This window comes from Anomaloglossus baeobatrachus, chromosome 12, assembly GCF_048569485.1.
Source record: "Anomaloglossus baeobatrachus isolate aAnoBae1 chromosome 12, aAnoBae1.hap1, whole genome shotgun sequence".
NCBI classification, from domain to species: domain Eukaryota; kingdom Metazoa; phylum Chordata; class Amphibia; order Anura; family Aromobatidae; genus Anomaloglossus; species Anomaloglossus baeobatrachus.
In genome coordinates this window covers 11,837,636-11,862,261 of record NC_134364.1, presented here as the reverse complement: position 1 = coordinate 11,862,261, position 24,626 = coordinate 11,837,636, and the positions used below count along the sequence as shown (strand labels likewise).

The window sequence follows — 24,626 nt, the reverse complement described above, 5'->3', positions numbered from 1 at the left end:
GCTCCACATCTTAGTCAGCAGCAGCTGCTGACTATGTCGGATGGAAGAAAAGAGGGCCCATATAGGGCCCCCAGCATGCTCCCTTCTCACCCCACTCTGGTCGGCGGTGCTGTTAAGGTTGAGGTACCCATTGCGGGTACATAGGCAGGAGCCACATGCTGTTTTCCTTCCCCATCCCTTAATGGGCTCTGGGTGAAGTGGGATCCTATTCGGTCTCCAGGCACTGAGGCCGTGCTCCCTCCGCAGCCCCTGGGGAATCTGCTGGACAGGAGCCGAGTATCGTCAGGGACAAGGCCCTGCTACTGTAAGGTACTCTGTGTCCCCCTGGGGGACCGCGCATGGAGCGCTTGTGCCATATACACTGCAGCACTGCTGGGTGTGTTAGTGCGACGGGGACGACCGCGCAAGGCCGCGCTGTGAGGTACTCTGTGTCCCCGTGGGGACCGCGCATGGAGCGCTGGTACCATATACACTACAGCACGGCTGGGTGTGTTAGTGCGCCGGGGACTACCGCGCCGGCCGCGCTTATATGCCGGCCGCGCTTTTAACTTTAGTCCCCGGCTTTTGCGGCCTAGTAGCGCATTTTCCCGCCCCCAGGCCTGTCAGTCAGGGGAAGGGCGGGACGCTGCACAGAACGTCAGCGCTAAGGGCTGGAGCATACTCTGTATCCTCCTCCCCCCTCATTCAGCTCAGTGGGGCTCCAGATTCCCGCACTTTCTAGGGCACGCCCTCGGCCCCCTCCTCCCCACAGAACGCCGGCAGCCATTCCTGTCAGCTCTTCTGACGCTGGAGAGGAGAGAAAGCTCTGGGAGGCCCAGGCAGGGAAGCTGGTGATCACACAACCGCTTTGAGCGGTCGGTAAGCAGCACCTGAGGTGCTGGCCCCACTGAGTGCCGTAGTGTACATATATATATATATGCTTATATGCTATACATCTACACTGTACGGTCGCACTGTTGATTTTTGGCTATATACCCTCCTGGATTGTACTCAGAGGAGACAACAGCATGTCGTCCGCAAATAGCAAGGGTGCCAAAGCACAGGCTTACTTTGCAACCTGTACCTCATGTGCGGCTATACTACCGGCAGGTTCCACTGACCCTCATTGCAATGCAATGCTCGGCCCCTGTGGCACTTGCTCAGCCGGAGCCTCTGCTACTGGTGGCCCAGGTGGAACCACCTGCTACCACTGTCCAGGTGACAGGGACGGAGTTTGCAGTTTTTGCTGACAAACTGTCTGAGACTATGGACAAATGGTCTGCTAGGATACTAGAAGCCTTACAGTCCAGACCGGTAACTCAGGCCCCGGGCACTGTTCAATCATTGACCCCGGGCCCCCCTCATTTGGAGCTGCATAGTGCTCCTGGGGTGAACCATGGGTCCCAGGGTGAGGTCTCTGACATGGACCACAGTCCCAGGCCACCTAAGCGGGGTCGCTGGGAAGTTCCCTCGACTTCATCACATTGTTCAGGTTCTCAGCAGGAGGACTCTCTGGATGATGATGCGGAGGTAGCAGATCAGGATTCTGACCCTGAGACCGCGCTCAACCTGGATACACCTGATGGTGACGCCATAGTGAATGATCTTATTGCGTCCATCAATCAGGTGTTGGATATTTCTCCACCAGCTCCTCCAATTGAGGAGTCAGCTTCTCAATGTTTCTGGATCACTCTGACTTCAGAGAGGCAGTCCAGAAACACCGAGCTTGTCCAGATAAGCGTTTTTCCAAGCGCCTTAAGGATATACGTTATCCCTTCCCCCCTGACGTTGTCAAGGGCTGGGCTCAGTGTCCCAAGGTGGATCCTCCAGTCTCCAGACTGGCGGCTAGATCCATAGTTGCAGTGGAAGATGGGGCTTCACTCAAAGATGCCACTGACAGACAGATGGAACTATGGTTGAAATCCATCTATGAAGCTATCGGCGCGTCTTTTGCTCCAGCATTCGCAGCCGTATGGGCACTCCAAGCTATCTCAGCTTGTCATGCGCAGATTAATGCAGTCACATGTACATCTGCTCCGCAAGTGGTGTCCTTAACCTCTCAGGCGTCGGCGTTTGCGTCCTACGCCATTAATGCTGTCCTGGACTCTACGAGCCGTACGGCGGTAGCATTCGCCAATTCGGTGGCAGTCCGCAGGGCCATGTGGTTACGTGAATGGAAGGCAGACTCCGCTTCCAAAAAGTTCTTAACCGGTTTGCCATTTTCTGGCGACCGCCTGTTTGGTGAACGATTGGACGAAATCATTAAACAATCCAAGGGAAAGGACTCATCCTTACCCCAGTCCAAACCAAACAGACCTCAACCACGGAAGGTACAATCGAGGTTTCGGTCCTTTCGGCCCGCGGGAAGGTCTCAGTTCTCCTCGTCCAAAAGGCCTCAAAAGGATCAGAGGAACTCCGATTCATGGCGGTCTAAGTCACGTCCTAAAAAGACCGCCGGAGGAACCGCTCCCAAGGCGGCCTCCTCATGACTCTCGGCCTCCTCACACCGCATCCTCGGTCGGTGGCAGGCTTTCCCGCTTTTGCGACACCTGGCTGCCACAGGTCAAAGACCGATGGGTGAGAGACATTCTATCCCACGGTTACAGGATAGAGTTCAGCTCTCGTCCTCCGACTCGATTTTTCAGAACTTCTCCGCCCCCCGAGAGAGCCGAGGCTCTTCTTCAGGCGGTGTGCACTCTGAAGGCGGAAGGAGTGGTGATCCCTGTTCCTCTTCAGCAACAGGGTCACGGTTTTTACTCCAACTTGTTTGTGGTACCGAAAAAGGACGGATCCTTCCGTCCTGTTCTGGACTTAAAACTGCTCAACAAACACGTAAAAACCAGGCGGTTCCGGATGGAATCGCTCCGCTCAGTCATCGCCTCAATGTCCCAAGGAGACTTCCTGGCATCAATCGACATCAAAGATGCTTATCTCCACGTACCGATTGCACCAGAGCATCAGCGCTTCCTGCGTTTCGCCCTAGGGGACGAACACCTTCAGTTCGTGGCACTGCCTTTCGGCCTGGCGACAGCACCACGGGTCTTCACCAAGGTCATGGCAGCAGTGGTAGCAGTCCTACACTCTCAGGGACACTCGGTGATCCCTTACTTAGACGATCTGCTTGTCAAGGCACCCTCTCAAGTGGCATGCCAACGCAGCCTGGACGTCGCTCTGGAGACTCTCCAGAGTTTCGGGTGGATCATCAATTTTCCAAAGTCAAATCTGACACCGGCCCAATCACTGACATATCTTGGCATGGAGTTTCATACTCTCTCAGCGATAGTGAAGCTTCCGCTGGACAAACAGCGTTCACTACAGACAGGGGTACAATCTCTCCTTCAAGGCCAGTCACACCCCTTGCGGCGCCTCATGCACTTCCTAGGGAAGATGGTAGCAGCAATGGAGGCAGTTCCTTTTGCGCAGTTTCATCTGCGTCCACTTCAATGAGACATTCTCCGCAAATGGGACAGGAAGTCGACGTCCCTCGACAGGAACGTCTCCCTTTCACGGGCAGCCAAGGCTTCCCTTCAGTGGTGGCTTCTCCCCACTTCTCTGTCGAAGGGGAAATCCTTCCTTCCCCCATCATGGGCTGTGGTCACGACGGACGCGAGCCTGTCAGGGTGGGGAGCGGTCTTTCTCCACCACAGGGCTCAGGGAACCTGGACTCCGACAGAGTCCTCCCTTCAGATCAATGTTCTGGAGATAAGGGCAGTGTATCTGGCCCTAAAGGCGTTCCAGCCGTGGCTGGAAGGCAAGCAGATCCGAATTCAGTCGGACAACTCCACAGCGGTGGCATACATCAACCACCAAGGGGGAACACGCAGTCGGCAAGCCTTCCAGGAAGTCCGGCGGATTCTGATGTGGGTGGAAGCCACGGCCTCCACCATATCCGCAGTTCACATCCCGGGCGTAGAAAACTGGGAAGCAGACTTTCTCAGTCGCCAGGGCATGGACGCAGGGGAATGGTCCCTTCACCCGGACGTGTTTCAGGAGATCTGTTGCCGCTGGGGGATGCCGGACGTCGATCTAATGGCGTCCCGGCACAACAACAAGGTCCCAACATTCATGGCACGGTCTCAAGATCACAGAGCTCTGGCGGCAGACGCCTTAGTTCAGGATTGGTCGCAGTTTCAACTTCCTTATGTGTTTCCTCCTCTGGCACTGTTGCCCAGAGTGTTGCGCAAGATCAGGTCCGACTGCCGCCGCGCCATCCTCGTCGCGCCAGACTGGCCGAGGAGGTCGTGGTACCCGGTTTTGTGGCATCTCACGGTGGGCCAACCGTGGGCACTACCAGACCGACCAGACTTGCTGTCTCAAGGGCCGTTTTTCCATCTGAATTCTGCGGCCCTCAACCTGACTGTGTGGCCATTGAGTCCTGGATCCTAGCGTCTTCAGGGTTATCTCAAGAGGTCATTGACACTATGACACAGGCTAGGAAACCAACGTCCGCCAAGATCTACCACAGGACGTGGAGGATATTCCTATCTTGGTGCTCTGATCAGGGTTTTTCTCCCTGGCCATTTGCCTTGCCCACTTTTCTTTCCTTCCTTCAATCCGGATTGGAAAAAGGGTTGTCGCTCGGCTCTCTTAAGGGACAAGTCTCAGCGCTCTCTGTGTTTTTTCAGAAGCGCCTAGCCAGACTTCCACAGGTACGCACGTTCCTGCAGGGGGTTTGTCACATAGTCCCTCCTTACAAGCGGCCGTTAGAACCCTGGGATCTGAACAGGGTGCTGATGGCTCTTCAGAAGCCACCTTTCGAGCCAATGAGGGATATTTCTCTCTCACGCCTTTCGCAGAAAGTGGCCTTCCTAGTAGCAGTCACATCACTTCGGAGAGTGTCTGAGCTAGCAGCGCTGTCATGCAAAGCCCCTTTCCTGGTGTTTCACCAGGACAAGGTGGTTCTGCGTCCGGTACCGGAATTTCTCCCTAAGGTGGTATCCCCCTTTCATCTCAATCAGGATATCTCCTTACCCTCTTTTTGTCCTCATCCAGTTCATCAGTGTGAAAAGGATTTGCACTCGTTAGATCTGGTGAGAGCACTCAGACTCTACATTTCTCGTACGGCGCCCTTGCGCCGCTCGGATGCACTCTTTGTCCTTGTCGCTGGCCAGCGTAAAGGGTCACAAGCTTCCAAATCAACCCTGGCTCGGTGGATCAAGGAACCAATTCTGGAAGCTTACCGATCTTCTGGGCTTCCGGTTCCCTCAGGGCTGAAAGCCCATTCTACCAGAGCCGTGGGTGCGTCCTGGGCTTTGCGGCACCAGGCTACGGTTCAGCAGGTGTGTCAGGCGGCTACCTGGTCGAGCCTGCACACTTTCACGAAACACTATCAGGTGCATACCTATGCTTCGGCGGATGCCAGCCTAGGTAGGCAAGTCCTTCAGGCGGCGGTTGCCCACCTGTAGGAAAGGGCCGTTTTACGGCTCTATTACGAGGTATTATTTTACCCACCCAGGGACTGCTTTTGGACGTCCCAATTGTCTGGGTCTCCCAATGGAGCGACAAAGAAGAAGGGAATTTTGTTTACTTACCGTAAATTCCTTTTCTTCTAGCTCCAATTGGGAGACCCAGCACCCGCCCCTGTGCCCTTCGGGCTGTTGTTCTTTGTGTACACATGTTGTTCATGTTGAATGGTTTCAGTTCTCCGAAATTCCTTCGGATTGAATTTACTTTAAACCAATTTATAAGTTTCCTCCTTCTTGCTTTTGCACCAAAACTGAGGAGCCCGTGAGGCACGGGGGTGTATAGGCAGAAGGGGAGGGGCTTTACACTTTTAAGTGTAATACTTTGTGTGGCCTCCGGAGGCAGAAGCTATACACCCAATTGTCTGGGTCTCCCAATTGGAGCTAGAAGAAAAGGAATTTACGGTAAGTAAACAAAATTCCCTTCTTTCACTGCATTCATTACGCACTGTTTCTGCAGCGATTTGAAGCGCACATGTGCTGTCAAATCCCTGCAGAAATTTCTGCATGGACACAACGCAAAGTAGGCACATAGCCTAAAGGGTACTTTACACGCTGCGATATTGGTATCGATATCGCTAGCGAGTGTACTTGCCTCCGTTGGTTGTGCGACACGGGCAAATTGGCGCACAACATCGCTTATACCAGTCACACGGACTTAACTTCCCTGCGACGTCACTAAGCGGACGCCCAATAGAAGCGGAGGGAAAGAGATGAGCGGGCGGAATATCCCGCACACCTCCTTCCTTCCTTCCTTTTCCGGTGGACGCAGGTAAGGAGATGTTCGTTGTTCCTGCGGTCTCACACGTAGCGATGTGTGCTGCCGCAGGAACGACAAACAACATTGTACCTGTAGCAGCAACGATATTATGAAAAGGAGCGACGTGACAACGATCCAGGGCTGTGGAGTCGGTAAGCCAAACCTTCGACTCAGACTCCTCAATGTGTCTTGCACCGGCTTCGACTCCTACATATATTGCTTATAGTTAAGTGAAAAATTTATTGTAGTACATGAACATGTGTATGTGACCATCAGACATTTAATAATTTTTATGATACAATAATCAAGATATTTAGATAGAACATAAAATATATTTATTGGATACAACTTTAGAACACAAAAAACTAATAAATTGTAAATATGTAATACACTATGTAATATACAGTAGACTACATATACATCTTGTGTGTATGTGTATATATATATATATATATATATATATATATATATATATATATATCATATTGTATTACATATTTACAATTTTAGTTTTTTTGTGTTCTAAAGTTGTATTCCATTAAATATATTTTTTATGTTCTATCTAAATATCTTGATTATTGTATCATAAAAATGATTTAATGACTGATGTTCACATTGTACTACAATACATTTTTCACTTAACATTTAGTATAATGCTTATATTTATTATTTAGTATGTTTTTGATGAAAACTATTTTTTGCCACTTACAAACCTAGTAAATAACATTTGTGCAGTGTATGAATTTGTTGTAAGGAATAGAATTGCCTCCATCAGATCGTCCTTCGCAGATGACCTCAAATCTGACCTAATAATGTTAAGGCTGGAGAACGACCTCTCTACAGTAACTTGGGTTGGAGGCAAAGCTGTGACCACATGGGAACATCTCTAGCAATTTCCGGGTATAAAGGAATGGCCTCGTGCACAGTCAGTTTTGATGAACGGTTGAATTTTTCTATTTCTTTGAGAGCAAGTGAAAAATTTTGCTGAAATCTGGTCAATCTGCTGCTATAGGAGACGCAGTGACATATGGTCAATCTGCCGCTATAGGAGACGCAGTGAAATCTGGTCAATCTGCTGCTATAGGAGACGCAGTGACATCTGGTCAATCTGCTGCTATAGGAGACTCAGTGACATCTGGTCAATCTGCTGCTATAGGAGACGCAGTGACATCTGGCCAATCTGCTGCTATAGGAGACGCAGTGACATCTGGCCAATCTGCCGCTATAGGAGACGGAGTGACATCTGGCCAATCTGCTGCTATAGGAGACGCAGTGACATCTGGCCAATCTGCTGCTATAGGAGACGCAGTGACATCTGGTCAATCTGCTGCTATAGGAGACGCAGTGACATCTGGTCAATCTGCTGCTATAGGAGACTCAGTGACATCTGGTCAATCTGCCGCTATAGGAGACGCAGTGACATCTGGTCAATCTGCTGCTATAGGAGACGCAGTGACATCTGGTCAATCTGCTGCTATAGGAGACGCAGTGACATCTGGTCAATCTGCTGCTATAGGAGACGCAGTGACATCTGGTCAATCTGCTGCTATAGGAGACGCAGTGACATCTGGTCAATCTGCTGCTATAGGAGACGCAGTGACATCTGGTCAATCTGCTGCTATAGGAGGCGCAGTGACATCTGGCCAATCTGCTGCTATAGGAGACGCAGTGACATCTGGCCAATCTGCTGCTATAGGAGACGCAGTGACATCTGGTCAATCTGCTGCTATAGGAGATGGAGTGACATCTGGTCATTCTGCTGCTATAGGAGACGCAGTGACATCTGGTCAATCTGCTGCTATAGGAGACGGAGTGACATCTGGACAATCTGCTGCTATAGGAGACGCAGTGACATCTGGTCAATCTGCTGCTATAGGAGACGCAGTGACATCTGGCCAATCTGCTGCTATAGGAGACGCAGTGACATCTGGTCAATCTGCTGCTATAGGAGACGCAGTGACATCTGGTCAATCTGCTGCTATAGGAGACGCAGTGACATCTGGTCAATCTGCTGCTATAGGAGACGCAGTGACATCTGGCCAATCTGCTGCTATAGGAGACGCAGTGACATCTGGTCATTCTGCTGCTATAGGAGACGGAGTGACATCTGGTCATTCTGCTGCTATAGGAGACGCAGTGACATCTGGTCAATCTGCTGCTATAGGAGACGGAGTGACATCTGGTCAATCTGCTGCTATAGGAGACGCAGTGACATCTGGTCAATCTGCTGCTATAGGAGACGCAGTGACATCTGGTCAATCTGCTGCTATAGGAGACGCAGTGACATCTGGCCAATCTGCCGCTATAGGAGACGCAGTGAAATCTGGTCAATCTGCTGCTATAGGAGACGCAGTGACATCTGGTCAATCTGCTGCTATAGGAGACGCAGTGACATCTGGTCAATCTGCTGCTATAGGAGACTCAGTGACATCTGGTCAATCTGCTGCTATAGGAGACGCAGTGACATCTGGCCAATCTGCTGCTATAGGAGACGCAGTGACATCTGGTCAATCTGCTGCTATAGGAGATGGAGTGACATCTGGTCATTCTGCTGCTATAGGAGACGCAGTGACATCTGGTCAATCTGCTGCTATAGGAGACGGAGTGACATCTGGACAATCTGCTGCTATAGGAGACGCAGTGACATCTGGTCAATCTGCTGCTATAGGAGACGCAGTGACATCTGGTCAATCTGCTGCTATAGGAGACGCAGTGACATCTGGCCAATCTGCTGCTATAGGAGACGCAGTGACATCTGGTCAATCTGCTGCTATAGGAGACGCAGTGACATCTGGTCAATCTGCTGCTATAGGAGACGCAGTGACATCTGGTCAATCTGCTGCTATAGGAGACGCAGTGACATCTGGTCAATCTGCTGCTATAGGAGACGCAGTGACATCTGGCCAATCTGCTGCTATAGGAGACGCAGTGACATCTGGTCATTCTGCTGCTATAGGAGACGGAGTGACATCTGGTCATTCTGCTGCTATAGGAGACGCAGTGACATCTGGTCAATCTGCTGCTATAGGAGACGGAGTGACATCTGGACAATCTGCTGCTATAGGAGACGCAGTGACATCTGGTCAATCTGCTGCTATAGGAGACGCAGTGACATCTGGTCAATCTGCTGCTATAGGAGACGCAGTGACATCTGGCCAATCTGCTGCTATAGGAGACGCAGTGACATCTGGCCAATCTGCTGCTATAGGAGACGCAGTGACATCTGGTCATTCTGCTGCTATAGGAGACGCAGTGACATCTGGTCATTCTGCTGCTATAGGAGACGCAGTGACATCTGGTCAATCTGCTGCTATAGGAGACGGAGTGAAATCTGGTCAATCTGCTGCTATAGGAGACGCAGTGACATCTGGTCAATCTGCTGCTATAGGAGACGGAGTGACATCTGGTCAATCTGCTGCTATAGGAGACGCAGTGACATCTGGCCAATCTGCTGCTATAGGAGACGCAGTGACATCTGGTCAATCTGCTGCTATAGGAGACGGAGTGACATCTGGCCAATCTGCTGCTATAGGAGACGCAGTGACATCTGGCCAATCTGCTGCTATAGGAGACGCAGTGACATCTGGCCAATCTGCTGCTATAGGAGACGCAGTGACATCTGGCCAATCTGCCGCTATAGGAGACGCAGTGACATCTGGTCAATCTGCCGCTATAGGAGACGGAGTGACATCTGGTCAATCTGCTGCTATAGGAGACGGAGTGACATCTGGTCAATCTGCCGCTATAGGAGACGCAGTGACATCTGGTCAATCTGCCGCTATAGGAGACGCAGTGACATCTGGTCAATCTGCCGCTATAGGAGACGGAGTGACATCTGGTCAATCTGCCGCTATAGGAGACGGAGTGACATCTGGCCAATCTGCCGCTATAGGAGACGCAGTGACATCTGGTCAATCTGCTGCTATAGGAGACGCAGTGACATCTGGTCAATCTGCTGCTATAGGAGACGCAGTGACATCTGGTCAATCTGCTGCTATAGGAGACGCAGTGAAATCTGGTCAATCTGCTGCTATAGGAGACGGAGTGACATCTGGTCAATCTGCTGCTATAGGAGACGCAGTGACATCTGGTCAATCTGCTGCTATAGGAGACGGAGTGACATCTGGCCAATCTGCTGCTATAGGAGACGCAGTGAAATCTGGTCAATCTGCTGCTATAGGAGACGCAGTGACATCTGGTCAATCTGCTGCTATAGGAGACGGAGTGAAATCTGGTCAATCTGCTGCTATAGGAGACGCAGTGACATCTGGTCAATCTGCTGCTATAGGAGACTCAGTGAAATCTGGTCAATCTGCTGCTATAGGAGACGGAGTGAAATCTGGTCAATCTGCTGCTATAGGAGACGGAGTGACATCTGGTCAATCTGCTGCTATAGGAGACGGAGTGACATCTGGCCAATCTGCTGCTATAGGAGACGCAGTGACATCTGGTCAATCTGCTGCTATAGGAGACGGAGTGACATCTGGTCAATCTGCTGCTATAGGAGACGCAGTGACATCTGGCCAATCTGCTGCTATAGGAGACGCAGTGACATCTGGTCAATCTGCTGCTATAGGAGACGCAGTGACATCTGGTCAATCTGCTGCTATAGGAGACGGAGTGACATCTGGTCAATCTGCTGCTATAGGAGACGCAGTGACATCTGGTCAATCTGCTGCTATAGGAGACGGAGTGACATCTGGTCAATCTGCTGCTATAGGAGACGCAGTGACATCTGGTCAATCTGCTGCTATAGGAGACGCAGTGACATCTGGTCAATCTGCTGCTATAGGAGACGCAGTGACATCTGGTCAATCTGCTGCTATAGGAGACGCAGTGACATCTGGTCAATCTGCTGCTATAGGAGACGCAGTGACATCTGGTCAATCTGCTGCTATAGGAGACGGAGTGACATCTGGTCAATCTGCTGCTATAGGAGACGCAGTGACATCTGGTCAATCTGCTGCTATAGGAGACGGAGTGAAATCTGGTCAATCTGCTGCTATAGGAGACGCAGTGACATATGGCCAATCTGCTGCTATAGGAGACGCAGTGACATCTGGCCAATCTGCTGCTATAGGAGACGCAGTGACATCTGGCCAATCTGCTGCTATAGGAGACGCAGTGACATCTGGCCAATCTGCTGCTATAGGAGACGCAGTGACATCTGGTCAAATCTGCTGCTATAGGAGACGGAGTGAAATCTGGTCAATCTGCTGCTATAGGAGACGCAGTGACATCTGGCCAATCTGCTGCTATAGGAGACGCAGTGACATCTGGTCAATCTGCTGCTATAGGAGACGCAGTGACATCTGGTCAATCTGCTGCTATAGGAGACTCAGTGAAATCTGGTCAATCTGCTGCTATAGGAGACGGAGTGAAATCTGGTCAATCTGCTGCTATAGGAGACGGAGTGACATCTGGCCAATCTGCTGCTATAGGAGACGCAGTGAAATCTGGTCAATCTGCTGCTATAGGAGACGCAGTGACATCTGGTCAATGTGCTGCTATAGGAGACGGAGTGACATCTGGTCAATCTGCTGCTATAGGAGACGCAGTGACATCTGGTCAATCTGCTGCTATAGGAGACGCAGTGACATCTGGTCAATCTGCTGCTATAGGAGACGCAGTGACATCTGGTCAATCTGCTGCTATAGGAGACTCAGTGACATCTGGTCAATCTGCTGCTATAGGAGACTCAGTGACATCTGGTCAATCTGCTGCTATAGGAGACGCAGTGACATCTGGCCAATCTGCTGCTATAGGAGACGCAGTGACATCTGGTCAATCTGCTGCTATAGGAGACGGAGTGACATCTGGTCATTCTGCTGCTATAGGAGACGCAGTGACATCTGGTCAATCTGCTGCTATAGGAGACGGAGTGACATCTGGACAATCTGCTGCTATAGGAGACGCAGTGACATCTGGTCAATCTGCTGCTATAGGAGACGCAGTGACATCTGGTCAATCTGCTGCTATAGGAGACGCAGTGACATCTGGCCAATCTGCTGCTATAGGAGACGCAGTGACATCTGGTCAATCTGCTGCTATAGGAGACGCAGTGACATCTGGTCAATCTGCTGCTATAGGAGACGCAGTGACATCTGGTCAATCTGCTGCTATAGGAGACGCAGTGACATCTGGTCAATCTGCTGCTATAGGAGACGCAGTGACATCTGGCCAATCTGCTGCTATAGGAGACGCAGTGACATCTGGTCATTCTGCTGCTATAGGAGACGGAGTGACATCTGGTCATTCTGCTGCTATAGGAGACGCAGTGACATCTGGTCAATCTGCTGCTATAGGAGACGGAGTGACATCTGGACAATCTGCTGCTATAGGAGACGCAGTGACATCTGGTCAATCTGCTGCTATAGGAGACGCAGTGACATCTGGTCAATCTGCTGCTATAGGAGACGCAGTGACATCTGGCCAATCTGCTGCTATAGGAGACGCAGTGACATCTGGCCAATCTGCTGCTATAGGAGACGCAGTGACATCTGGTCATTCTGCTGCTATAGGAGACGCAGTGACATCTGGTCATTCTGCTGCTATAGGAGACGCAGTGACATCTGGTCAATCTGCTGCTATAGGAGACGGAGTGAAATCTGGTCAATCTGCTGCTATAGGAGACGCAGTGACATCTGGTCAATCTGCTGCTATAGGAGACGGAGTGACATCTGGTCAATCTGCTGCTATAGGAGACGCAGTGACATCTGGCCAATCTGCTGCTATAGGAGACGCAGTGACATCTGGTCAATCTGCTGCTATAGGAGACGGAGTGACATCTGGCCAATCTGCTGCTATAGGAGACGCAGTGACATCTGGCCAATCTGCTGCTATAGGAGACGCAGTGACATCTGGCCAATCTGCTGCTATAGGAGACGCAGTGACATCTGGCCAATCTGCCGCTATAGGAGACGCAGTGACATCTGGTCAATCTGCCGCTATAGGAGACGGAGTGACATCTGGTCAATCTGCTGCTATAGGAGACGGAGTGACATCTGGTCAATCTGCCGCTATAGGAGACGCAGTGACATCTGGTCAATCTGCCGCTATAGGAGACGCAGTGACATCTGGTCAATCTGCCGCTATAGGAGACGGAGTGACATCTGGTCAATCTGCCGCTATAGGAGACGGAGTGACATCTGGCCAATCTGCCGCTATAGGAGACGCAGTGACATCTGGTCAATCTGCTGCTATAGGAGACGCAGTGACATCTGGTCAATCTGCTGCTATAGGAGACGCAGTGAAATCTGGTCAATCTGCTGCTATAGGAGACGGAGTGACATCTGGTCAATCTGCTGCTATAGGAGACGCAGTGACATCTGGTCAATCTGCTGCTATAGGAGACGGAGTGACATCTGGCCAATCTGCTGCTATAGGAGACGCAGTGAAATCTGGTCAATCTGCTGCTATAGGAGACGCAGTGACATCTGGTCAATCTGCTGCTATAGGAGACGGAGTGAAATCTGGTCAATCTGCTGCTATAGGAGACGCAGTGACATCTGGTCAATCTGCTGCTATAGGAGACGCAGTGACATCTGGTCAATCTGCTGCTATAGGAGACGGAGTGACATCTGGTCAATCTGCTGCTATAGGAGACGCAGTGACATCTGGCCAATCTGCTGCTATAGGAGACGCAGTGACATCTGGTCAATCTGCTGCTATAGGAGACGCAGTGACATCTGGTCAATCTGCTGCTATAGGAGACGCAGTGACATCTGGTCAATCTGCTGCTATAGGAGACGGAGTGACATCTGGTCAATCTGCTGCTATAGGAGACGCAGTGACATCTGGTCAATCTGCTGCTATAGGAGACGGAGTGACATCTGGTCAATCTGCTGCTATAGGAGACGCAGTGACATCTGGTCAATCTGCTGCTATAGGAGACGCAGTGACATCTGGTCAATCTGCTGCTATAGGAGACGCAGTGACATCTGGTCAATCTGCTGCTATAGGAGACGCAGTGACATCTGGACAATCTGCCGCTATAGGAGACGGAGTGACATCTGGTCAATCTGCTGCTATAGGAGACGCAGTGACATCTGGTCAATCTGCTGTTATAGGAGACGCAGTGACATCTGGACAATCTGCTGCTATAGGAGACGCAGTGACATCTGGTCAATCTGCTGCTATAGGAGACGGAGTGACATCTGGTCAATCTGCTGCTATAGGAGACGCAGTGACATCTGGTCAATCTGCTGCTATAGGAGACGGAGTGAAATCTGGTCAATCTGCTGCTATAGGAGACGCAGTGACATATGGCCAATCTGCTGCTATAGGAGACGGAGTGAAATCTGGTCAATCTGCTGCTATAGGAGACGCAGTGACATCTGGCCAATCTGCTGCTATAGGAGACGCAGTGACATCTGGTCAATCTGCTGCTATAGGAGACGCAGTGACATCTGGTCAATCTGCTGCTATAGGAGACTCAGTGAAATCTGGTCAATCTGCTGCTATAGGAGACGGAGTGAAATCTGGTCAATCTGCTGCTATAGGAGACGGAGTGACATCTGGTCAATCTGCTGCTATAGGAGACGCAGTGAAATCTGGTCAATCTGCTGCTATAGGAGACTCAGTGAAATCTGGTCAATCTGCTGCTATAGGAGACGGAGTGACATCTGGCCAATCTGCTGCTATAGGAGACGCAGTGACATCTGGCCAATCTGCTGCTATAGGAGACGCAGTGACATCTGGTCAATCTGCTGCTATAGGAGACGCAGTGACATCTGGTCAATCTGCTGCTATAGGAGACGGAGTGAAATCTGGTCAATCTGCTGTTATAGGAGACGGAGTGAAATCTGATCAATCTGCTGCTATAGGAGACGGAGTGAAATCTGGCCAATCTGCTGCTATAGGAGACGGAGTGACATCTGGCCAATCTGCTGCTATAGGAGACGGAGTGAAATCTGGTCAATCTGCTGCTATAGGAGACGCAGTGACATCTGGTCAATCTGCTGCTATAGGAGACGGAGTGACATCTGGTCAATCTGCTGCTATAGGAGACGCAGTGACATCTGGTCAATCTGCTGCTATAGGAGACGGAGTGAAATCTGGTCAATCTGCTGCTATAGGAGACACAGTGACATCTGGTCAATCTGCTGCTATAGGAGACGGAGTGAAATCTTTTTCCTTGCGGCAACGCTTTGCTGCTCCATGTCATCCAAATACTTGTCAAAGTTAAACTCCTCATCTGATGAGGATGAAGATATGGCAGCAGTAGCACTGTCAGGCCCCAAGTCCTCTTGCGCCTGGCAGTCCTGTAGCCGTCCATCCTAACTGCTACCTCACTCAGAGCTTCTTTTCCTTTAGTAAGCCGTTGATCATCAAGCAGTATACGATGACTTGGGTCCACATAAACAGCTGCCAGAAGAATTTTATTTTCCAATATCTGTGTCTATCTCCGTTTCATTGAAGCAGAAATGCCATCTGATTAAACTTCCTCTTTGGGACAGGCAAAACAGAAAGTTCTTCCACCCTTATGAAAATGCCAGGAGTTAAATCCTTAGCTTGTAATTTTTTAGTCCCGGTAAATGGGTGATTTAAGCAATTCGTTCAATTCAGCCACCTGTGTCCATTGACCTTCATTTAATGTTACTTGAGGGTTCACCATATCTATAAGAAACGATTTTAGTTCAAGCAATCGCTCAGTCATTAAAGAAGTGCTGCCTCACCGAGTGGCTTGATCAACAATTGCCCCTTTCCCAGCACGTCTCTTTAAGATGGAATCAATTTTCGGGGGTTCTGGCGGCAATAACCAACTTCCTCACTTTTCCAATTAGATTTCTAGCATGTCCGCCCAGTTTCACACATCCGGCTTTTTGCCGGTTTGACGGATGAGGCGCATGCCAGTACAGTACGATACAGTACAGTGGCAGTGCCGCAACTTCCGGGTTACATGCTCTGGTCACATGACAGCATGTGACCGGCGATTGTTGCAGTGCCACTGTACTGTATACACTGTACTGGAGTGCGCCGCATCCACCAAACCGGCGAAAAGCCGGATGTGTGAAACCGGGGTCCTTCTTGCAGACTCTCTCTTATTGCCAGCTGCAGCGTGTGCACAACACAGCGCATGTGATGAATAGGAAAGGGTTTTGAAGCAGCTTCAACAAGATCATCTAATCCTAAAGTATCATTTTGCTGTGCTTCTGTTGTAATATCTGTGTGTTCCTCAGTTACATGAGCAGCGCTGTGGCTCCATCTCACACATACTGAATCCTAAATTTTCTTCTAGCTGTTGTTCATTCCTCTCATTCATCAATGTAATTGTACTTATCATGTTTGAAGCATTGTCCGTTACAATGGCAAGAACCTGCTCTTTTTTGTGTTCCTAATCTTGCAGAACTTTTTCCACTAAGGCCTGGAGAAGCTGGCTGCTGTGATGAGCTTTAGTATCTTTTACTGCCAGTGTCTTACTAACAATTTCTTTCTTGTCACAAACATATCGAACATTGATGGCAAAATAATTCAGTGAAATGCAGTGACTCTGGAAATAATTCAGTGACATGCAGTGACTCCGGCATCCAGCAAAGGCAATGGGTGAAAACATAGGACATTCAGGCACCGCGTGTTGTGAGGATCCTCACACAGAATGAGCAGTCAGTTTGTGGCGTTTTTCTAATCTGCTTTTGCTATTGAAAGCATTATTTATGAGCTCAGAAACCTTACAGATGATGCGTTTTTGTAAAAAGCTGATCTGCTTTTGCAGCTGAAAAACATATCCTCAAAAAACGCAGCTAAAACGCAATGTGTGAATGCAGCCTTAGATCAGGAATAGAACAGACATTTATAGGACATTTCATAACTTTCCCAAATTCCTATGAAAACATATTCAGCACATTCTGCATTGCACGCTGGACTCAATTTATTATATGTTTTAGAATATCCGACTCCGACTCCACAGCCCTGCAACGATCAACGATTTTTGACGTTTTTGCGATCATTGTCGCTGCTTGGCGTCACACGCTGCGATGTCGATAATGGCGCTGGATGGGCGTCACTAACGACGTGACCCCGACGATATATCGTTAGCGATGTCACGGTGTGTAAAGCACCCTTTAGTCTGTGTTCACATGTCCAGTAAGCATCCTGTAACGGATCGCTACTGATTTTCCATTTGAAACTGATCCAGTAAGTGAAAAACATCCTTTACAAATGAAAGAAAAACAAATGGCTTCTCCATGCTGCTGATCTTTATGGGATCTGTTCTCCATAGACTCTCATATTAAAAAAAAATTGTATCCTGCAAAAAGCATTTTCTTTCAAAACTGATAGTTGTGTTTGCAGACCTTTTTTTCCCACAGATTTCTGCTGGATCCGTTGTAATGGATGATTACTGGACAGGTGATCTTAGGCTACTTTCACACATCCGGTTTGAGCCCTGCGGCTCAATCCGGCTGTGAAAACTATGCAACGGATGCGGTGAAAACACCGCATCCTTTGCATACGTTTTTACATGCGGCAGGTCCGTTTTTTTCCGGTTGCGGCATGCTACTGAGCATGCGCAGTGGAAAATACCGCATGCGGCGGCCGGATGTGTTTTTTTTTCCGCATCGCGCCGCATCCGGCCTCCATAGGGATGCATTGAAAAATGCGCCGCAGCGGCCGGATGCGGCGCGATGCGGTGTTTTTTGCCGGAGCAAAAAACGTTGCAGGGTACGTTCGATCCGGCCGCCGCATCGGCTAAATCTGCCGCATGCGGCAAAAACCGGACCGAACGCAAGCCCCTACGGCACAATGCGGCACTAATGTAAGTCAATGCAAAAAAAACCGCAATCGGCGTTACAAAAGCCGGTTGCGGTTTTTCTGCAGAACGCCGTATTGTGCCGCAGAGCAAAAATCCGGATGTGTGAAAGTACCCTTAGGCTGGCAAAATATCAGGATGGGGAAGATTTGTTTGGATATATTTTCTCCCAGAGAATTGCCTGAACTGTCCACAGTTTTATCAGTTTCTCAAATGTATTTGGTCAGTTCTGTTTTTTTAGCTTATGGATGTAAAATTAAAAAAAAGTCCGTTGTTTAATGCTTCCACTGCTGATTGGGCCGGACGCAGAGACTCTGAAAACGAGAAGTACAACGTCTTAAGAAGCTGCTGGGGTTTGTACCATGTGAGGATCAGCTAAATACAATTCAACCGGCCTTATAAGACTGATCTGTGCAGATTTGCGGCTGTATTCCGTGCACCGTGATGTGGATTCTCATTTTGTGCTGTTATTAGAGCAGCCTCTGCGGTACAATGTGCTCATTGTACTGGCCTCTTGGCTTCTGTCCCTGAGACGCAGGTAGGAAATGAAATCTTCTCTTTATTAACATTCTTCTTCTTGCAGCTGTGTCTACTGAGAAGCTCATGTATCATTCACTGCTTGATTTTAGTTCTTTTATAGTGGTGCTGAGTGCAGCTCTGGAGTATACAGGATATAATCCAGTATCAGTAATGTATGTATTTGGTGAGTGTACCTGCAGAATAGTGAGTGCAGCTCTGGAGTATACAGGATATAATCCAGTATCAGTAATGTATGTATTTGGTGAGTGCACCTGCAGAATAGTGAGTGCAGCTCTGGAGTATACAGGATATAATCCAGTATCAGTAATGTATGTATTTGGTGAGTGCACCTGCAGAATAGTGAGTGCAGCTCTGGAGTATACAGGATATAATCCAGTATCAGTAATGTATGTATTTGGTGAGTGCACCTGCAGAATAGTGAGTGCAGCTCTGGAGTATACAGGATATAATCCAGTATCAGTAATGTATGTATTTGGTGAGTGCACCTGCAGAATAGTGAGTGCAGCTCTGGAGTATACAGGATATAATCCAGTATCAGTAATGTATGTATTTGGTGAGTGCACCTGCAGAATAGTGAGTGCAGCTCTGGAGTATACAGGATATAATCCAGTATCCGTAATGTATGTGTTCAGTGAGTGCACCTGCAGAATAGTGAGTTCAGCTCTGGAGTATACGGGATATAACACAGGATTAGTAATGTATGTACACAGTGACTGTACCAGCAGAATAGTGAGTGCAGCTCTGGAATATAATACTGGATGTAACTCAGGATCAGTAATGTATGTACACAGTGACTGCACTTGCAGAATAGTGAGTGCAGCTCTGGAATATAATACTGGATGTAACTCAGGATCAGTAATGTAATGTATGTACACAGTGACTGCACTTGCAGAATAGTGAGTGCAGCTCTGGAATATAATACTGGATGTAACTCAGGATCAGTAATGTATGTACACAGTGACTGCCCCAGCAGAATAGTGAGTGCAGCTCTGGAGTATAATACTGGATGTAACTCAGGATCAGTAATGTATGTACACAGTGACTGCTCCAGAAGAATAGTGAGTGCAGCTCTGGAGTACTAAATATAATATTATCTTGTACTTTGTAGAGGAAGGTGCCGAGCTGCACATGTCCCGGGACATAGAGAGTATACAGGCTCTGCAGAGGTCAGAGGTAAGAGTTGTTGCCATTTCATCTCTCGTGTCTAGTTTTGATAAATCCATCTATCACATCTACTTTTATTCGGTTTTCAGAATGAGAGGCTGAAGAAATTGTGTTCAGAGCTGGAGGATAGGCTGGAGACGGCTGAACTACAAGTAAAGCAGCAATCTGTGGACTACAGGAACCGGCTGCAGCAGAAGGAGGTGCGGGGCTTGGTCTCCTCTTATAGTGGGCATTGTTATCTACCCCTCACATATACCGCCCATGGTGACTTGCGAGGCGCTGCTGTCTCCGATGGGCCAGTGATGGGTTGTTTTTTGCACTTAGGTGGAGATCAGCCATCTCAAAGCCAAGCTGAACTCTGTCCAGGATGAGATGCAGAAATATCAAGTGTCCACTCAAGTTTCCAGCGTGTCTCTTCAAGCCGCCGACTCTTCTGCCTTCATGTCCAGCATCCAGCCCCCTCTCTCCAGCTTCCAAGGAGACGATATGGACTTTGGGGACGTTATCTGGTCTCAGCAAGAAATCAACACGTTATCCAGTGAGGTGTCCCGGCTGAAGGCGGAGGTGTCTCACTGGAAGCACATGGCACAGGTGAGCACCGGAGTTACAGGGATTGTCCAGCTCTACCTTGCTCACTGTTAGGATTCAGCTCAGCTGGCTGATGTGAAGGATGTCATTTGTATATCCCACACTGTTATTAGTAAAACTGCACTGATTGCCCAATGTTTGCTCTGCTGTGGAAAACACTTATAAAGGGTTATTTTCCACTGATGGGCGTTTCTTGGTTTTACATTGCCCTGTCAATCAATTGTTGCCGTCGGGAATTTCCATGCCTCTGTACAGAGCGACTGAGGGGTAGTGTGCATACTCTGAGCTGTCCTGTACACACCACAGGGTTTATATAGAATAAGGATACTGATGTCCTAAGGGTTAGGGTGGGTTTTTGAAAGCTGGTGTTGCTTAGACCCCCAGCATCCCCACAGTTCATCTGTTAGCAGGCCCCACGGTGTTAGGAGCTATACAATGTATATGTAACGCTGGCTATCATCACTCCTCACGGCCAAGCTGTGGGACAGGGGAGTCAAAAGTCCAGGATGAAGTATCAAGAGTGTACGTCAAAGGCAGAGGCGCAAGGCAAAAGAGTAAACAGGTCAGAGGCCAAAGTCAGCAATTTAAAGCAGCGTGGATCGAGACAAAGCAGCTAGGCAAACGAATAGTCAAAGGCAAGGTCCGAGATCAGTCAGCAAAAGATCAGAACAGCGGAACGTAAAATCACAATGCACATACTCCACCGAGAAAAGCTACGACTACCAAGGGTCTGACCATTGTCAGCCAGCTAAATAGACAGGGAATCACTGTGAAAGGTGACGGCCGGCGGAAGCGCTGCAGGCCGGAGGAAGCGCTGCAGGCCGGAGGAAGCGCTGCAGGCCGGAGGAAGCGCTGCAGGCCGGAGGAAGCGCTGCAGGCCGGAGGAAGCGCTGCAGGCCGGAGGAAGCGCTGCAGGCCGGAGGAAGCGCTGCAGGCCGGAGGAAGCGCTGCAGGCCGGAGGAAGCGCTGCAGCTCGGCAGGAAGCGCTGCAGCTCGGCAGGAAGCGCTGCAGGTCGGCAGGAAGCGCTGCAGGTCGGCAGGAAGCGCTGCAGGTCGGCAGGAAGCGCTGCAGGTCGGCAGGAAGCGCTGCAGGTCGGCAGGAAGCGCTGCAGGTCGGCAGGAAGCGCTGCAGGTCGGCAGGAAGCGCTGCAGGTCGGCAGGAAGCGCTGCAGGCCGGCAGGAAGCGCTGCAGGCCGGCAGGAAGCGCTGCAGGCCGGCAGGAAGCGCTGCAGGCCAGCAGGAAGCGCTGCAGGCCGGCAGGAAGCGCTGCAGGCAGGAGGAAGCGCTGCAGGCAGGAGGAAGCGCTGCAGGCCGGAGGAAGCGCTGCAGGCCGGCCTGTGATGGGGCTGCTGGGTGATGCTAAAGATGAATGCAGATGATCAGCATGCCCCAGACTGGGCAGCTGATGATTCCAGTCACAATACTGACAGCCCAGTACCCCTGTCATCTACTGGACGACTGAGCTGTCACTCACTACATCCCTAGGACACAGTGAGCGGTGGATTCATGGCAATACAACTGCTGATGCCCCTTTAATCGGAGGTATCACATTACTATTGGAGGACTTTCAGATCTGCTGTCAGGTGGATTACAGCAGATCCCTGGGGATCCATTTGCAGGGTGCTGAGTAATTTGCTTGTCATTGAGCACATTCTTAACATGGATTGAGCTCAGTGATTTTAACTGCTTCTTACTTTCCGGGACTCGCTCAGTATTCGCACAATGACTGTAATTATCATATACACTCATGAGGTCGTCTCTTATCGGTTCTTGATGGTGATTTGATTTATCTTTTTTTCAGTCTTCAAAACTTCAAGGGTCCCCAAGTGCTGACACCAGCGAGATCTGCACGCTGCAACATACGGTGAAGGTAACATTGCTGGAGAGTTGATTTCAGCTTTTGTCTCTCAGGTACTCAAGTGAAAGTATGAAGGCTCATTCAGACATCTGTGCAGATCGAGCCCATCTCTGACCACGGTGCACGGAGTGACTGCTGCTCTAGCCACCCGAGTGCAACAGCCTCATAGAAATGTATGAAGCTGGCTTCGGCAGGTGGGGACGACCCCGGGGCCAAGCTGGCTTCGGCAGGTGGGGACAACCCCAGGGCGAAGCTGGCTTCGGCAGGTGGGGACAACCCCGGGGCGAAGCTGGCTTCGGCAGGTGGCAATGACCCCGGGGCCAAGCTGGCTTCGGCAGGTGGGGACGACTCCGGGGCCAAGCTGGCTTCGGCAGATGGGGACGACCTCGGGGCCAAGCTGGCTTCGGCAGGTGGGGACGACCCCGGGGCCACGCTGGCTTTGGCTGGGGACAGCCCCGGGGCTAAGCTGGCTTCGGCAGGTGGGGACAACTCCGGGGCCAAGCTGGCTTCGGCAGGTGGGGACGACTCCGGGGCCAAGCTGGCTTCGGCAGGTGGGGACGACTCCGGGGCCAAGCTGGCTTCGGCAGGTGGGGACGACTCCGGGGCCAAGCTGGCTTCGGCAGGTGGGGACGACTCCGGGGCCACGCTGGCTTCGGCAGGTGGGGACGACTCCGGGGCCAAGCTGGCTTCGGCAGGTGGGGACGACTCCGGGGCCAAGCTGGCTTCGGCAGGTGGGGACGACTCCGGGGCCAAGCTGGCTTCGGCAGGTGGGGACGACTCCGGGGCCAAGCTGGCTTCGGCAGGTGGGGACGACTCCGGGGCCAAGCTGGCTTCGGCAGGTGGGGACGACTCCGGGGCCAAGCTGGCTTCGGCAGGTGGGGACGACTCCGGGGCCAAGCTGGCTTCGGCAGGTGGGGACGACTCCGGGGCCAAGCTGGCTTCGGCAGGTGGGGACGACCCTGGGGCTAAGCTGGCTTCGGCAGATGCAAACGACTCCGGGACCAAGCTGGCTTCGGCAGGTGGGGACAGCCCCGGGGCTAAGCTGGCTTCGGCTAGGAAAGGCCATCTGAGAGGAGAAACCTCCATAAATCCATCTTGGACCACACCGTGATGTTTTGACGTTCTTATTTCCCTTGTTTGCAGGATCTTAAGCAGAAGATGAGCCAAGAGATTGACGATCATCAGCACGAGCTCTCTGTGCTACAAGACGCTCATCGGCAGAAACTGGCCGAGATCACAAGGCGGCACCGAGAGGAGCTGGGAGAATATGAGGAGCGGATCGAGGAGCTGGAGGAGCAGCTGAACACGGGTCAGTGCCTCGCACAAATACAGAATAAATAGAGAACTAATATAAAAAATGAAATAATAATGTTGATGATTGATGTACCAATGTTATCCTACCTATTCATTGCTGGAGTACGGGTGCCACTAAACAGTGTACATTATATATCTGTATACCTGAGACATAACCATGGAAACATAAACCTCCATTCTTTACACTGAAGGCTGGAGCTAAAGGCCGATAAGGTTTTACAAAATGCATGGTCTTTGACTATCCTGCTCTCTCTATGGATGCAGCCATTTGAAGTAGATTGTCAACTTCTCGGCTCCAAAAACAGGCCGGGTTTTGACCCCCTCTATATCACGATTGTGTTTTAGGGGCGGCAGAAGGCACCTCTGACAACTCCAAAGTGTTCGAACTTCAGAAAACTATTCTGTCCCTGGAAGCTGCTAAAGCTGAATGCTCCTATAGGATTCAGGAGCTGGAGCAGAAAGTGAGCGAGCTACGTTCTCTGGTATCATCCAAGGAGGAGGAGTGGACCGTCCTGCGGATGGAGAAGGAGCTGGCGGTAAATGAGCGGGACGTCTTGTCTATGAACTATGAGAAGCTGATGTCTGATTACACAGAGGTGCAGAAATCTGGAGGAGCGGACGGCTCAGGAGACGTCAGTAACCTGAAGCAAGAGGTCCTGCGCTTACAGGAAGCGTTATTTGGTAAGATCTCCGCCCAAAACTTGTACAGTGGTTGCCCAAATGTGGGTTTATGAAGGCTGTACCTCTGCGTCATCTATTGCTGCTCCGTCACTCTGCCATGCTTTACAGTGCACCTGTTTGTTTAGATTGATTTCCGCACAATCGAGCAGAGCTGCAGTGTATAGCATGGCAGAGGAACTTCACCGCAGTGTGAGCTTTATCTTTTTTTTTCAATTTTAGATGCTGAAAAAGAAATGAACCAAATGTCACCTTCTGATCAGGTAACGACACGTGCCGTGCACCCCTGTGGTGGATATTGTCTGCTGCAGTATTGAGAATCGGACTTAATTTTGCAGGCGAACGACGACTCAGGGCAGAAGAGTAAAGACGTGATGGAACAAGCGAGCGAGAGACACTTAGAGGAGGAGGTGGAACGCCTGGAGAAAGAAAAGGTGACTATGGAAAGCTGTGTCAGTGCGGTAACGTTACATAGTAATAGGGGCTAGGATAGTATTGTCATCAGGAACACCGCCTACCCATCACCAGAGATCA

At 50.3% G+C, this 24,626-nt stretch overlaps 1 protein-coding gene across 1 annotated transcript in view; it reads left to right on the top strand.

Moving 5' to 3' along the window:
- TRIP11 (thyroid hormone receptor interactor 11) overlaps positions 1–24,626 on the top strand; it is a 100,692-nt gene that overhangs the window by 5,691 nt on the left and 70,375 nt on the right. Inside the window, exons 2-9 of the mRNA XM_075329926.1 lie at positions 19,599–19,663; positions 19,744–19,854; positions 19,979–20,245; positions 22,044–22,112; positions 23,244–23,409; positions 23,760–24,095; positions 24,315–24,355; positions 24,431–24,526. Of these exons, the coding sequence (XP_075186041.1) occupies positions 19,599–19,663; positions 19,744–19,854; positions 19,979–20,245; positions 22,044–22,112; positions 23,244–23,409; positions 23,760–24,095; positions 24,315–24,355; positions 24,431–24,526 (1,151 nt within the window). The remainder of the gene's footprint in view (positions 1–19,598; positions 19,664–19,743; positions 19,855–19,978; positions 20,246–22,043; positions 22,113–23,243; positions 23,410–23,759; positions 24,096–24,314; positions 24,356–24,430; positions 24,527–24,626) is intronic.